This window comes from Pygocentrus nattereri, chromosome 6 (assembly GCF_015220715.1).
Source record: "Pygocentrus nattereri isolate fPygNat1 chromosome 6, fPygNat1.pri, whole genome shotgun sequence".
In the NCBI taxonomy this organism is placed as follows: Eukaryota; Metazoa; Chordata; class Actinopteri; order Characiformes; family Serrasalmidae; genus Pygocentrus; species Pygocentrus nattereri.
Window position 1 is genome coordinate 17,346,286 of NC_051216.1, and position 13,669 is coordinate 17,359,954.

Sequence of the window (13,669 nt, forward strand, 5' to 3'; positions counted from 1 at the left end):
CACACACAAAAACCCTTAAGGAAAATAATTACTAACAAAAAATGTGTAGCAGATGGGCCTTTTATCTAGCATTTCAAAGCAGGCAAACATATGTTCTCTAGCTTCACTTCATGCATTATATCTATAGTTCCACAATAACTCACTGGATGTATTGGCTCTACAGTATCTGTGCTGCTCCAACACATATCCCTCCTGACAGCTACAGCGATGGGAACCCATCCGATCCTCACACAGCTGATCACAAACTCCCACAACTGGCACTCATCATAATCTGCAGACAGACAGCATTAAAAGTTGCAAAATGTACTTAGTATTTAGGTTATGGACTTACTGAATTATGTCTTCAGGTGAGAATCAACTAAATAAATCTTTACATAACAAATTGGGTGTGTAACAGGCACAAGATATAAAACTAACTATCTTCAGAGAAGTGTGATGTGGGATAAGTGTATGCATTTTAAAATGCGCTTCATAAAACTACTTAGACAGATGAGACCTGACTTTAGATCAGTATTTTTACTGCGATGCTTGAAAAATATAGGCCAATGAGACTATTGTAACATGAAGAGACAAACACTACATGAGCAAAGCACTGCTAAATTTAGATACTTGTAAAAGGCCATGTGGTATTACCAATACAGGAGCGGCTGTTGTTGCTGCTGACCACATAGCCAGGCGGACAAGAGCAGGTACCGCCTTCAGGAGACATTTGACAACGATGTTCACAGCTCAAAGAGGCACAGCGCCATATACCTGAAAAAAACAAAGCAAATAAAACTTCATTACATATGGATAGCAATCCAGCAGGCTGGAAATTTGTCTGAATTAACATGAACTATCCAGTGATTAAGTGGGCGGCACGGTGGTGTAATATGTAGCACTGTCTCCTCACAGCAAGAAGGGCCTGGGTTCAATTCTGTGTGGAGTCCTTTCTGTGTGGAGTTTGCATGTTCTCCCTGTGTCTGTGTGGGTTTCCTCCCACAGTCCAAAGACATGCAGTCAGGTTAATTGTACATGCTAAATTGCCCCTAGGTGAGAGTGTGGGTGTGAATGCATATGTCTGTCTGTCTGCCCTGCGATGGACTGGTGACCTGTCCAGGGTGTATCCTGACTTCCACCCAATGACTGCTGGGGTAGGCTCCAGCTCCCCCCGCGACCCAGAAGGATAAGCGGTTTAGAAGATGTGTGTGTGTATCCAGTGAATAATATAAAATGACTACAATAGCATTAGGTTTGAATATGAATAGCACCACTGAAATAAACAAATGTGGGTTTAAAAATGTATGATCAATATAAATACTGACTGCAGTTGCGTCCAGCCGTCGAGTTGGTCTCATCTTCTGCATCAGGACAGTGGGGCGTCCCATCACAGAGCTGCCCCATGAGAATACAAACACTGGACGACGGGCATGGCCATTCACCCGGGAAACATTCACGGTGGACATTATCTATGGATATGATACCATAAAGTATATCAGGGTGAATTATGCCAAGAGAGAACACCAAGAAACAACACAAGATAAATATAAATGACACTAATTAAAAGCATTCCCCCCCCCGATTCTGTGGTCACTGTTCAACTGCCACTTTCTAGTAAACATACTCAGGGAAAAAGGTCACAAGCTGAAAGCCAAGAAAAGTAGAAGGTCACACAGAGAACAAGTTGAGCAGGAGAAGATGACAAAAACCTTGCTTGATAATAATAGAAACAATGTATGAGGTTTGCAAGAAGAACAGCAACCTTATCTACCATGGAATGAGAAGCAGTCTGGCTCAGCCTTTTTCCTGGCAAAACTGTTTTGTTTTAAATCATGGGAAGTAACCGCTCTTAGAGGGTCACATGGGAGCTGTGGGTGCTCTAACCAAAACCTCTCAAAGCACAAGCCCTTCAAAGCAACCTGGAGAAGTTCTAAAGAGCACTGGAGGGTCTGAATGATCAGCAGCCACAGAGTGGAGATGAATGGCTGATGAAAGCCCTCACTGGGCACAAAAGCCAGACCAGTCCATGACTAAGGGGCTGCAGGTTAACATAACAGGATTTCTCACACAGTCAAAAGTGTTTCTTAAGCATATTATACTTGTCCCTATCCTCTATTTACATTTACCCTGAATATAACAGATAGACATTTTTTAATTGTTGTGCTGCTCTAAACTGCCCAAAATTAATAATAAAATAACATTCCTTACAAAAGATAAAACCCACCACAGCCTCTCTCATCAGCATTGTCTCCACAGTCGTCCTCTCCGTCGCACAACCAGACCTGGTGTATACAGCGACCACTGGGGCAAGTGAAGTAAGTCCCTCTACATGTAGGGTAAGCTGTGAAGTGAGAGGGCATCAAATTGAGTTTGAGAAAGGTGCGATAGAAATAATGTAATTTCTACTGCTATTTACTAAGAGTCAGCTCAGATTAAATTGAGAGGGATGAGCATCCATTATCAGACATTAACCTGTTCAATTGAAGGCTTATTATTGAATTTTCTTAAGATTTCACTATAAATACAGTACAGGTTGGAGAATTTGAAAGTTTGCTTAACAGCAGCAGGAAAGCAGTAGTGTACATACTGCAGTTCTGTTCATTCACTTCCTGTCCCCACAGTCCATCATCATGGTCACAAACATACCCACGTGGAACACACTCTCCATTACTGCACTGGAATTGGCCACCAGTGCATCGCTGAGCTGCACAGAACAAAGCAAAAAGCACACTTTATATTAAGTCTTTTTGGAAAGTGCAGCATATATTTTGCTATGAAGTGGCTGGTATAGTGCAATGGGTAACAGCACTGTCCTCCATTTGGCAGGCTGGGGTTCTATACTCTGCCTGGGCAAGAACACCAGACTAACACAATTAGAGTACTTAGGCAAGACTCCTGACACTACATTCCACCCACCTATGTAACATGATTTTTTTTTGTTGTTTGTTTGTTATCAAGAATATTTATTGTTTCACAACAACAGGGGGATGGGAGTAACACACAGCCAAAAAAAGAAATGAGAGACATGGACAGTAAGAATGATCATAGGTACAACATCATAAATTAAACAGAGGAGGTCCATATTCAATGCATACAATCCAAAACACATAGCACAAAAAGTGTGCTATGTTCAACAGCCATGGGCTTAGCATGGTTAAGGTCATACAGTAGTACATTCAAGTTATGCTATGTTAAGTAAATCAACAGCCCAGAAATGATTCCAAGTGAAGTCCAGGGTATCCCACTATGTAACATGATTAAATTTGCTCTAAACTAGAGCATTGCTAAATGCCGATAATATAAATAATTGTTGTTACTGATCCTCAACCAAGATGCATTTCAATGGCTTGTGACACACTGAAAAAGTCATTTAAGAATCGTTACAGCACTGCATGTAAGACTGTTTTCACCTTGCTAAGATCTCATTTTTTGCAGTTTGTTGCCACTTCTCTTCACTTTACCTCTGTGCTTTATTACTGTTTACTAATTTATTTACAAAAATAGCATTAATAAGTTTCCCCAAATACACTCTTGTATTTATTCAACTAAATCAAGCTTAGCATGGCTCTTGTTGTCTTATTATGTAAGATCCGATATAATCTTATCCATATCTTATCCAGGTTATAGATCCCAGCAGTATAATTGTCAGTAATTTGCCTCTCTATCTACGTTTGCCACGTTGCTGTGACTAAATGACAATCATTTCCACATGACTAAAATATATCACATAAACTCTGTCTTTTCTTTACATTTAATTACATTTGGCAATGGTTGTGCTGATGTAATCTATTGCAGTCATGTGGAAATTATATAGACATTTGAATTAAGCAAATTCAATGCATTACTTTTTTAGTGCAGCAGTATCATTACTATGCCTTACACCAGTAGTATGACATTGGGAAACTAGCTGGAGCTTTGCTCCAGGATTGCACTGTGAAGGGTAAAGGCAGTATGTATTCCTTGCCAGCGACAGACACTCACTGCAGTGGCCTCATCTGAGCCGTCCTCGGCAGTTTGAGCACCTGGTCACAGTGCTGGCTTGTGTTGTAGCACGCCCCGTTTGCACACCTCAGCTCTGAGCACTCAGGGTAGTCTGAGAAAGAGAGAGAGAAAAAGAGAGTCCAGCCATCACTCAGTCATTCAATTAAATATAATTACTCTGTAATAAGATACTGCTACATATGGAACTTACTGAACAGGCAGGATGTTTTTTCCAAAAGGAAAGGTATCAATGATGAGCCCTCAATAGGAAAATAGGATTGATATAACATTAAAGTCTAATGCAACTGAGTGTATAAATACGTGCCTTGCAGTAGAGTGTGCCTAGAACTTTCGCTTAATAATGGAATAGTAGCTGAATGACGTTTCATGCTAATCCACCAAGGAATCTGCAATCAACTTCTGACAACAAGAAGCATATTGTGGCCATTTCTGTCAGTCAACGAGCCTCTTAATCTTACAAATTGATTAAAATGCCACAGAAGCCTATAGTGGGGGTTAGTTGGGGGTGCAACAGCCTGCCCAACAATGTGTGCACACATACACACTGACGGCTGACTTACGGCAGTTTCTCTCATCCACCCCGTCTGAACAGTCAGGTAGATGGTCACACCTGTACTCCCCTGGGATGCAGGCCCCATTAGTGCAGCTGAACTGTGTGCTGGAGCAAGTTCTGCCAGCTGCAGAGAGATCAAGGGAGACATTTTTAATATGTATGTGCTGGGTGGTCCTCATCTTAGACATGCAGCCAGTAGCCCACACATTGGGCCTATCGTGTTTCACCTACATGAAGGAAATTACATGCTTTTACATTACTAATGATCAAGACAACATTTGGACTTGACAGGTTGTGTAAAAAATTTTAAAATGGTATAGAGAAAAGGGGCAGGATTCATGATGTGGAAGAGGTGAAAGAATATGAAAGAAAGAGAGGGAGAGAGAGTGGACGTACGGCAGTGCTGTCTTTCATCTGAACCATCTTCACAGTCCTCCTCATCATCACATAGCCAGGGTTCTGGAATGCACTCGCCATCACTCAGACACTGGAACTGACCCGCATCACAGGTCGATTGGGCTGAGAGAACAGTGAGCCAGCTTAATTAACAAACTCATAAGAGCAGAAATAAACCACACACACAGATTCTACTTTAAGAGGTTAAAAGTGACAGTTTGGGCAAAAATCTAATTTTGGCCAACAATCAGTATAGTATACAGCCGAACTGCCAAAACATGGTGTCTGCTATTACATATTAAAAATGTCTCCTTTGGTGTTCAAAGTTTGGTTCTTACATTTTGCTCTTGAGCTATGAAGCTAATGTTTCTAAGATGTATTGGAAGCTTATAGCCCACAGATTAGCTTTGTGCAAGCCGCGTTATATTTAGAGGTGGGCAGTGTGACGATATTTAATCATTATTCTAACAAAAAAATATATTACCGTGATAAAAAATATGCTTCTCTGAACACAGCGTGGATTTTGTCAGTACTTAAAGAATCTGACCAACCACATATTTTGTGTAAAAAGAACATAATTAGTCCTGTTGGACTAATTGTGTTACATATTATGTGAAATGTTGAATAAAAAAAATCATATCACAAAATGACTGACATTTTTATCAAATCACCAACAACTAAATAAAGTTTTACCTGAAACTACGCTGGATGGTAGATAATCTCAAATAGACTTATTTATGTGGTTTCTGACACTATTACATACAGTTATCTGTAACAACTATCTGCTGCCCCAAAATACCTGATCCAGCTCACAAAGGGCAATAGTTTGAAGTGTGCAGTTCTGTCCACATGAGCAGTAAGACGTAAGAAGTAAGACACACTGGGCTATAAAAATGAACAAAAGTATATTGCATAGCCAAAAACAGCCACAATGAAGCCTGAATTCTATCCATACTTCTATCCAGTACTGTCCATTTTCTATGTATCTCTAGTGCAAAATTAAAGAAGCAGACTTCAAACACTAAACATTTCTTGGCTGATCAATTTTTGTAATCCGGGGTAAGAGGAAAGCTTGGCCTTTTAGAATGTGTTTTAATGTTAAATTAAAAATGTTAAATTGTGTTTTGAGGTATGAGGTAATGCATTTGATTTTTCAATCCGTGAGGTGCATTGCTTTAGCAAAAGACACCTTTTTTTAGATAACTGAATCAGGTGTGCAGGGGCAGCGAATATTTGAAACTGTGCAGTGCTGAAAGTTTCAAAACATTTTTGTCCATTTTCAGTGTAAAAGTTTCAAAAACCCAACTTCAAACAACAAATATGCCTTGGCTGACTGACTAAGAGAAAAACTGTGTCAGTTTGATTTCTGGCCGACCTGTCACTTTCGAGATAAATTTTAGGTTTTCTTTAAGGTATTTTGCCCCTTATAGCACATTTGATTTCATGAGCTGCATCTCTTAAACAAACCATGATAACCTTTCAGATAAAACAGTCTTCTTGAATTCACACCAACCAACCTATTTGGCACCGTGTCTGTCTACTGAACAATCTTGGTGTAGATAATAAAACATTTCCCACTGTATCTCATTTTTACTTCTTATCAGCTTTAAACAAGATCCAGACATATCCATTACATCAGTATTTGTTAGAGTGAGTCAGTGCTTGTGATAGTGGAGCTGAAAAAGAGTTGTACTCACGGCAGCCACTCTCATCAGAGTCGTCTGTGCAGTCTGCAATGCCATCACAGCGCCAACCTGCCGGGATACACCTGCCTGTCGCACAGCGGAACTGGCCCGACTCACACCCCGAGCCTGTACAGCCAGAAACAAGAGGACCTCAGCTTGCTGGCTATTGTTTTGCAATTAACAGTGTGACCACACTTTTTCTCAACTACATTACAAAAAACAGCCAAAGTCTTAAGGGAATATGCTGCTCCAAGCAGAAACTTTCAGTAAACTTTACAGAGGCTGAACTAATTGACTCATTATCAGCAAACAATAGGATGCAAAATGCAAATGATGAGTTGGTGTTGAATTTGAAAGGCACCCCTGTGGCGTGCACTTGCACAACTACATCAGTCTTAAGGTATTCACATGAGGTGAAGCTACTCTATTTAGAAAATAAATCACAACAGCAACAAAACTGAGTCACTATGAAAACACAACAGAATGCAAAATGCAAATAAGTTCATTTGTATTTGAAAAGTACCCCTGTGGTAGACACTGCTCACGAGCAGACCTACGTCAGCTGCGCCTACACATCTTTCCCTCTCATTATCATACATTCTGAAAATGAATAGCACTCTTCACTCCTCTTATGCAAACACAGCCATGCTCTTTAAGTGTATGTGGAGGTGAAGGTTGCTATTGATGAAGCACATAGTTAAGAACATTGACGGGCGGCGGAGCAGAGCGTGCCAGCCGACCAGCAGACACTTACACAACCCTCGCTTCTCTCTTCCCAATCCCTCCTTTTGATCTCTGCCTGTGAGTGGCATCTCAGGAGATAAGGTACCACCCCTGTACCTTCCCCGCCGTGCTCGGCGAGATATCGACTGGGGCAGCATAGTTCAGTCGGAGAGCCCTCCGACAGGGCCGCCGCAAAAACGGAATGCACGATTCTGATTGTCTCTCACTGACACTCTGATTAATGGTGCATGCTGTTCCTTGTCAGAAATGTAATTGGGATAAATAGTGGTACCGGGTGGTACCACAGCCCTTACACCCAAATTCCAAAAGCCGGAGGGAGATGCAACGTGGAGGGAGGTGGCTAAAGGGCTAGGGTTGGTGGGTGAGTGAGTGAGTGTGTCTTATCCCTGGCTACCTTTAAACATACTCTCTCTGTCTCTGGTCAAATGTATGACAGATATTGTGAGAAAAACAAACTGACAAAATAAACAGACGTGGCTATCAAAGTAGGCCTAAATATACAGTTGAAAACAGTTTAATTAAAAAACTCAATCTCAATCTTGTGTCAATAAATAGGCCTTTAGGCCTTCCCATAGCTATGAGTGCTACCATAAATTCTACCTTGAAAAATGAAGGTGAAACAACTAAATTGCATCTCAAGAGCACTGCTGTCAAAGTTTTGAAAGGCATGACACATTGAAGTGAAGGTGAGTGTGGTAAGTTTGAGGTCAAGTGTGGTAAGAGCAGCAAATGGAAACACTTAGAATTAGACTACAATGTTAGGTCAGCGTTGACATTTAGCCTCCGAGCAACTTAGCTGAAAAATCCTCAGAAAGATTCTGGTCATTCAAACTGGCACAGTTCAGGTGTCTCTTTGTTATAATGCAAATAATGAGCTTTTTAAGAAGCAGGAGATGCACTTGTACTAATTATGTAAGCTTCTAGTGAAAACTATAAAGCCCAGAAAGATGCTGCAATTAGCCTGTGAACTTCAAATATTAAGAAAAACCACAGCAAAACAAACTCATCATTCATTTTCTCAAATCTTCTTTCTGCCTTTAAAGATAGATCCCATCCTACGGCAGCAGGCTGTGGGGTCAGTGCCTGGGCTACTGCACTAAAAGCACAGTGATGGCCTTCTCATATCTAGAGGTCCCAACTCACATTAACAAGGCCACACCAAACCCAGCACTTTTAAAGCGTGCCAGCCAAATGGACTTCCAATTTAACTCCTTCAGCAGCCAATTGGGAGGCCAGCCTTTTTCCTGCTCAGTTTACTAATGATAAAATTGCTCCTCCGCTTGCTCAAAGGCAGTCTTTGTTAGGAGGACATGATCCCGGAGGTTTCGGCAGCGTCTGTAACGCACAGGTAGACAATTGGCACATACAGTATTGGGGGAGCAGGACACACTCACAGACACAAGTCGCACAACTGGATTTAACCATCCTGCCAGCAAGTGTGGAATATGAGCCTCACACAACAGAAGACAGAATGAGTTTTTTTTACATTTAAGTCATAGATGGTACATCAAAATCCATTAGATTCTTGATTGTATAACACTACAATCCATTACTGATCACTATCTTTCATTTTAAATGTTATACTCCAAGCTGAAAGTCCGGGTGTTACTGAGCTCTTTCAGAAACAACAAGCATATGTCTGACCTCACTGTGCTATACATTAGGTTAACAGCTTCAACCAACCTTTGCCAAGACAGAAACCTATCTGCAGAGGCTTTCAAAGTAAAGCCAGTGTTTCCTGACAGTATCGGTTCTGGGAAAGGTGACAGGCAAAGTGAAGTGGGCTTTTTGAACAGCACTATCCTGTGTCGAGCTGTTCCTTCCTTAGGAAAATTAACCCTGCACTCACAGTCATCCCAGTCATCTCCTGAGGAGGCTTCAGTATTTTATTCGAACATCTTAATTCAGGAATTAAAAATGGAACTCAAGACTGCATGAATGACAACAATAACAGAGAACACCAACATGATTGTCTCAGTGGCCATTGTGTGAAGAGTGGCTTGTATTATGCTAATGGACTTTCGTCCTGTTTAAGTGGTATGTGGATTTTTTTCCCTTCATTAATGTCTTTGCTGGGCTGTTTGTTGGTTAGTGTTTTTCTTTTCTTTTTTTTTTTTTTTGCACTCCCCCTCTTCCTTTTTTCGGACCATGTCTTTTCTAATTAGCCAACTTAAACCCACAGCAGGCGAGAATCCCCAAAACTATCTAAAGGGAATGATAAGGGGGACGCCCCACCACCAGCCCACAAAGGGCAGCAGTGGAGGAATTTTCATTAGAATGAAGCCTCCCAAAGGCTTAGACCCCACTGTGAAATCACAATGGCACAATGGGCCGGCTGGCTGGGCTGCAGCCCTATAACTGAAAGTGTCAGCACGCCAAAGGAGCCTATGGAGATGGATAACAGAATGGAGGAATACAGTAGAGCTTCCTGCGCAAAAAAGAAAGCCTAACAGAGGCCCCATTGGCCCAACCTCCTCCATCCTTCTAGCACGCCTCCCTCCAAAAAAAAAAAAAAAAAAAGAAACAACAACTCAAAACGGCACTTGCCAGCCACTATCCCCACAACATCTCATTCTAGCATTGTGGGGGCCATGGGAGAGGTGCTGCCTCTTTCATCAATGCCGCCTTGTTTTGGTGCGTCCCGGCAAGCCTGAGTGAATGTGTTGGGGGAAGACTGGCCAGCACAGAGCGTCAGGGCCAGCCTGCTGTCAGAGCAGAGGGCTGCTGCCTGTTTCATATGGAAATGGATGTGGCAGAATGCAGTCAATTGCTTAACAACTGACTTTGGCTCTTGCAGATACATTGAAAGTAGAGAAAGGAGCCAGTGGTACACTAAAGGGCTTTGGCATGGACGGAAAGTAGAGAGGAGGCAAACCTGGAGTGAGGCCGTCTATTAAGCCATACTCTGCTGACTTTCTCTAGAAATGTTTCTGAAGGACTTATCAGAGGCAATTTACAGAAAAAGAAATATGCGTGTTCCACTTAGTACCTTTTTTGGAAAATTTCTACCCAAATAAATGTTGACCTTCTATGAAAAGGAAATGGAGAAGAAAATCAAAATTACAAATTAATAAGCTCTTTAACATCTTTAAACTGAGAACAGAAAGCAACAAAGGAAAAAAGGTACTGATACCGATGGAGTCAAATCAAAATTAAACGCATGTGTTGTGAATCCCTTGTCATGAATGAATTATATTCACTGCCCCTTGAAACATACAGTGTAGCATAATAAAAAAAGGTACACTGAGGAAATATGTCTGCATGGGAGTTGCTAATGGTGCCGCTAAGGGTGCCGTTTACAGTCAGGAGGATTAGAAGCCTTTATTAGTGCCAACTGTGTTAACTTCTGTTCGTATTTCTAATGCTGCAATGCTGTTGCTCAAGGATTTATACCGGAAAAGGTCTGCCACATGTGTGAGGTTTTAGGAGCACGTGTAAAACAAGAAAAGGGATTTGAATTTTTTCCTCAGTGTTTGAAATATAGACGTCATTGGTGATTGTTTAGCTCGCTCTTTCTGTAATGCTTTACAACACAAATTGCAACAATTAGCATCACTTGAAACAACAAATAAAACAGACAATTAATACTTAGCACTGGCAATTTTATCTATTGATTCAAGTTTCCAACTAATATAACTGATTGCTATCTTGCAAGCATTTTAGAGGACTGGGAAACACTTCATTTAGATTAGCTCACTGTAGATGATTTGTGGATGGTTATATTACATTCAACATTTAACATCCAACTAAAACTTAAACATAACCCTCACCTGGTCCTAAACTTAATCTCGGTACTATCATCCAAGCTGAACCAGAGAGTTTGTTAGTAATTTGAGCATCCATAGATAATGTACTGGGGGCTATCCAAAGAAGGTAGAATACAAATAAATAACTGCCCTGTAGGGAGCATGCAAAAATCATAAACTATCATCAAATATCGCCTCAGAGCTCTCAGAGCTGCCCAGACAGTCATGCATCGGTGTGTGCAGGTCATGGTCAATCGGGAAAGCAGATCGATGACAATTTTCAAGAAATGTTTATCCAGTGCCCAAGACTTACAAATAAGCTTTGGGGTCTATGAGTTTACAGTTGTGCAATGGAATCAGATTAATCACTGAGAGGTGATTCACTTAAGAGCACAAAAACAAATATCTAACAAGCTTGACTATTATTAGCTGGACCGTTAACAGCTTACATATTCAGCACTAGTTGTACAAAACATACAAAAGACTAACTCAGTGGTAAAATGTCTCCATCATCAAATTTGCCACAGATGTTCAACTAACCCTGACAGACATGATTAAGCAACAACTGGCATATATGTAAGGAAGTCAATTATCAACCCTATATAACATGTGACATCTGTGATATTTGTGCCAACTCAGGCACCTTACAAACACCTGCCCAGTTTCAAAAGCATGCATGATCAGTTTCAAAATGTGAAAGATAACTCATTAATTTCAATGATCAAACCTGCACTGCATTGCATCTCCTAAGACCTTTGCCCCCTGGTCTGAAGCTGAAACCCTGAGGGACCTGGCGGAAGCAGGGCTCAGTGGATTAGAGAAAGTAACCTGTCCTCCTCCATCAGGGCCCTTTTGGTCATTTCCTCTCAAACACATGCTGAATAAAGCTGGATTAAAAGAACCCATTCCTGGCTCACATTTCTGAGGAGATCAACCACGGCCATAGCTACAAATTTAAAGTTTGAGGCAACGCAGAAATATTGATCTGCGCTCATTCCAAAGGTAACACCCTGTAGATCCTGGCCTGAATGAGACAGCAGTAATCCAAGAGTTTGTGTGGGGGCTACATTTTGACGTCTATTCAAGGACATTATTGTGAGCCTGTTTAGAGGTTAATGTAGGGTAGTCTGGCTGAAATATGAAAACTTATGTAGCCTATGTGGACATCAGGGACCTTCTTCACAAAATGTATCTACTAAATGAAAGCAGTAATCTTGCTGAATTGCAGCAGATCACATGAGTAAACACAAGCAAGGTCCAAGACAAAACAAGCCTATTGCTCAGCATTCACAATCGCTGCTCTGTAAAACGTCTGGATACACATCAGTACAAAACTACTTTTACTTCTTCAAGAGAAAAACTTGTTTTAAACAGGTAGTCAATGCAGTGCACCCCCTTTCCCTGTCCCTCGCTTCCACGGGGCAGTAATGGTCGCCCTGAACGGCAGCTGCAGTGTAATTAGTGGCTTGATTCACACTAAGAAGCTTACATACTAAGGGTTGAGCAAAAAAGAAAGCAGATTACAATCCGAGAGCCTCGCCAGGTCTAGCAGCATTTCGCACCAGAACGTTCGAGGTTGACAACCTACAAGCGACTTTAAGACACCCATCGAGCTTCGTAGTTCCTATAATCAATCTCTGGAAGACATGAAGCTGTTTGGTCTCGTTTTAAACTAAGCAGAGCGTTAAAATTGCTTTGAATTAGCTTTGTACCCGTGGCTCTGGGTCTAGAGGTTGTCTGCTCGTCACATGCTCGCCCCGGTTGCTTAGCAACGGCAAAGCTGAGGCGAAAAAAAAGTTGCTGAGGGACGCGCTCCAATAAGCGCACTTGCGTCCTAAGTAGAACCCTTTGCCAGTGCGTGCTCGAGTCGTAGCACAAGGCTCAAAATTCTTGACGCTAAATTGTTACAAGCGCCATGAGCGTTCTACCTAGAACATAGAGTTCTAGGCCATAGAGCCAGAGTTCTAGGCCAGAAAGAAGCTAGCTAAAATGTAAGCACGCACTCGCTATGTGCTATGTACTTAGAACACAAGGACGGCCGATTGGACAGCGGCCCGAGAGAACTTCAGGTCTGTCTGAGGCAGGCAGGCTTTTGTGCGCCAGATTAACGAACAATTCTGATTCGTACAAAGACGATGCAGAGAATGATTTTTATCGTTTCAATACATCTCGTAGTAGCTACTTTGGTTTTGAGGAACACGGTAACAAGTCGATTTTGAGAAGCAGGTTCTACTAAATGGAGCGCTGCAATTTAGTTTTTAAATAGGACTTTTTATAACCTCATTAGGCTCGAATTTAGCATTTCTAACGGTATAAAAGCACACGGTGGTATTTAAGTCTCTGGACGAGCAATGCTTGAAAAACTCCAATCGAATTTAAGTTGACAAGAGTTATTTAGCAGGCCAGTCTATCTAAACGGATTGATAAGGCAAATGATTATTTTAGGTGCCCCAACTAGACGACACAGTCACATCCTTTAGCGGTGTGATGGCATTTGATACAATTCAGTTAATGTTATTATACGAGAGCATCTTTAATATGAACATCTATTGTTATTGGCTCCA

The 13,669-nt window shown here is 41.4% G+C and overlaps 1 protein-coding gene across 1 annotated transcript in view; it reads right to left on the reverse strand.

The window, feature by feature from the left end:
* lrp2a (low density lipoprotein receptor-related protein 2a) overlaps positions 1-13,669 on the reverse strand; it is a 77,778-nt gene that overhangs the window by 63,864 nt on the left and 245 nt on the right. Inside the window, 11 exon segments of the mRNA XM_037539160.1 lie at positions 144-248; positions 251-271; positions 634-753; positions 1,305-1,448; positions 2,204-2,320; positions 2,567-2,683; positions 2,821-2,825; positions 3,961-4,072; positions 4,542-4,658; positions 4,931-5,053; positions 6,628-6,741. Of these exon segments, the coding sequence (XP_037395057.1) occupies positions 144-248; positions 251-271; positions 634-753; positions 1,305-1,448; positions 2,204-2,320; positions 2,567-2,683; positions 2,821-2,825; positions 3,961-4,072; positions 4,542-4,658; positions 4,931-5,053; positions 6,628-6,741 (1,095 nt within the window).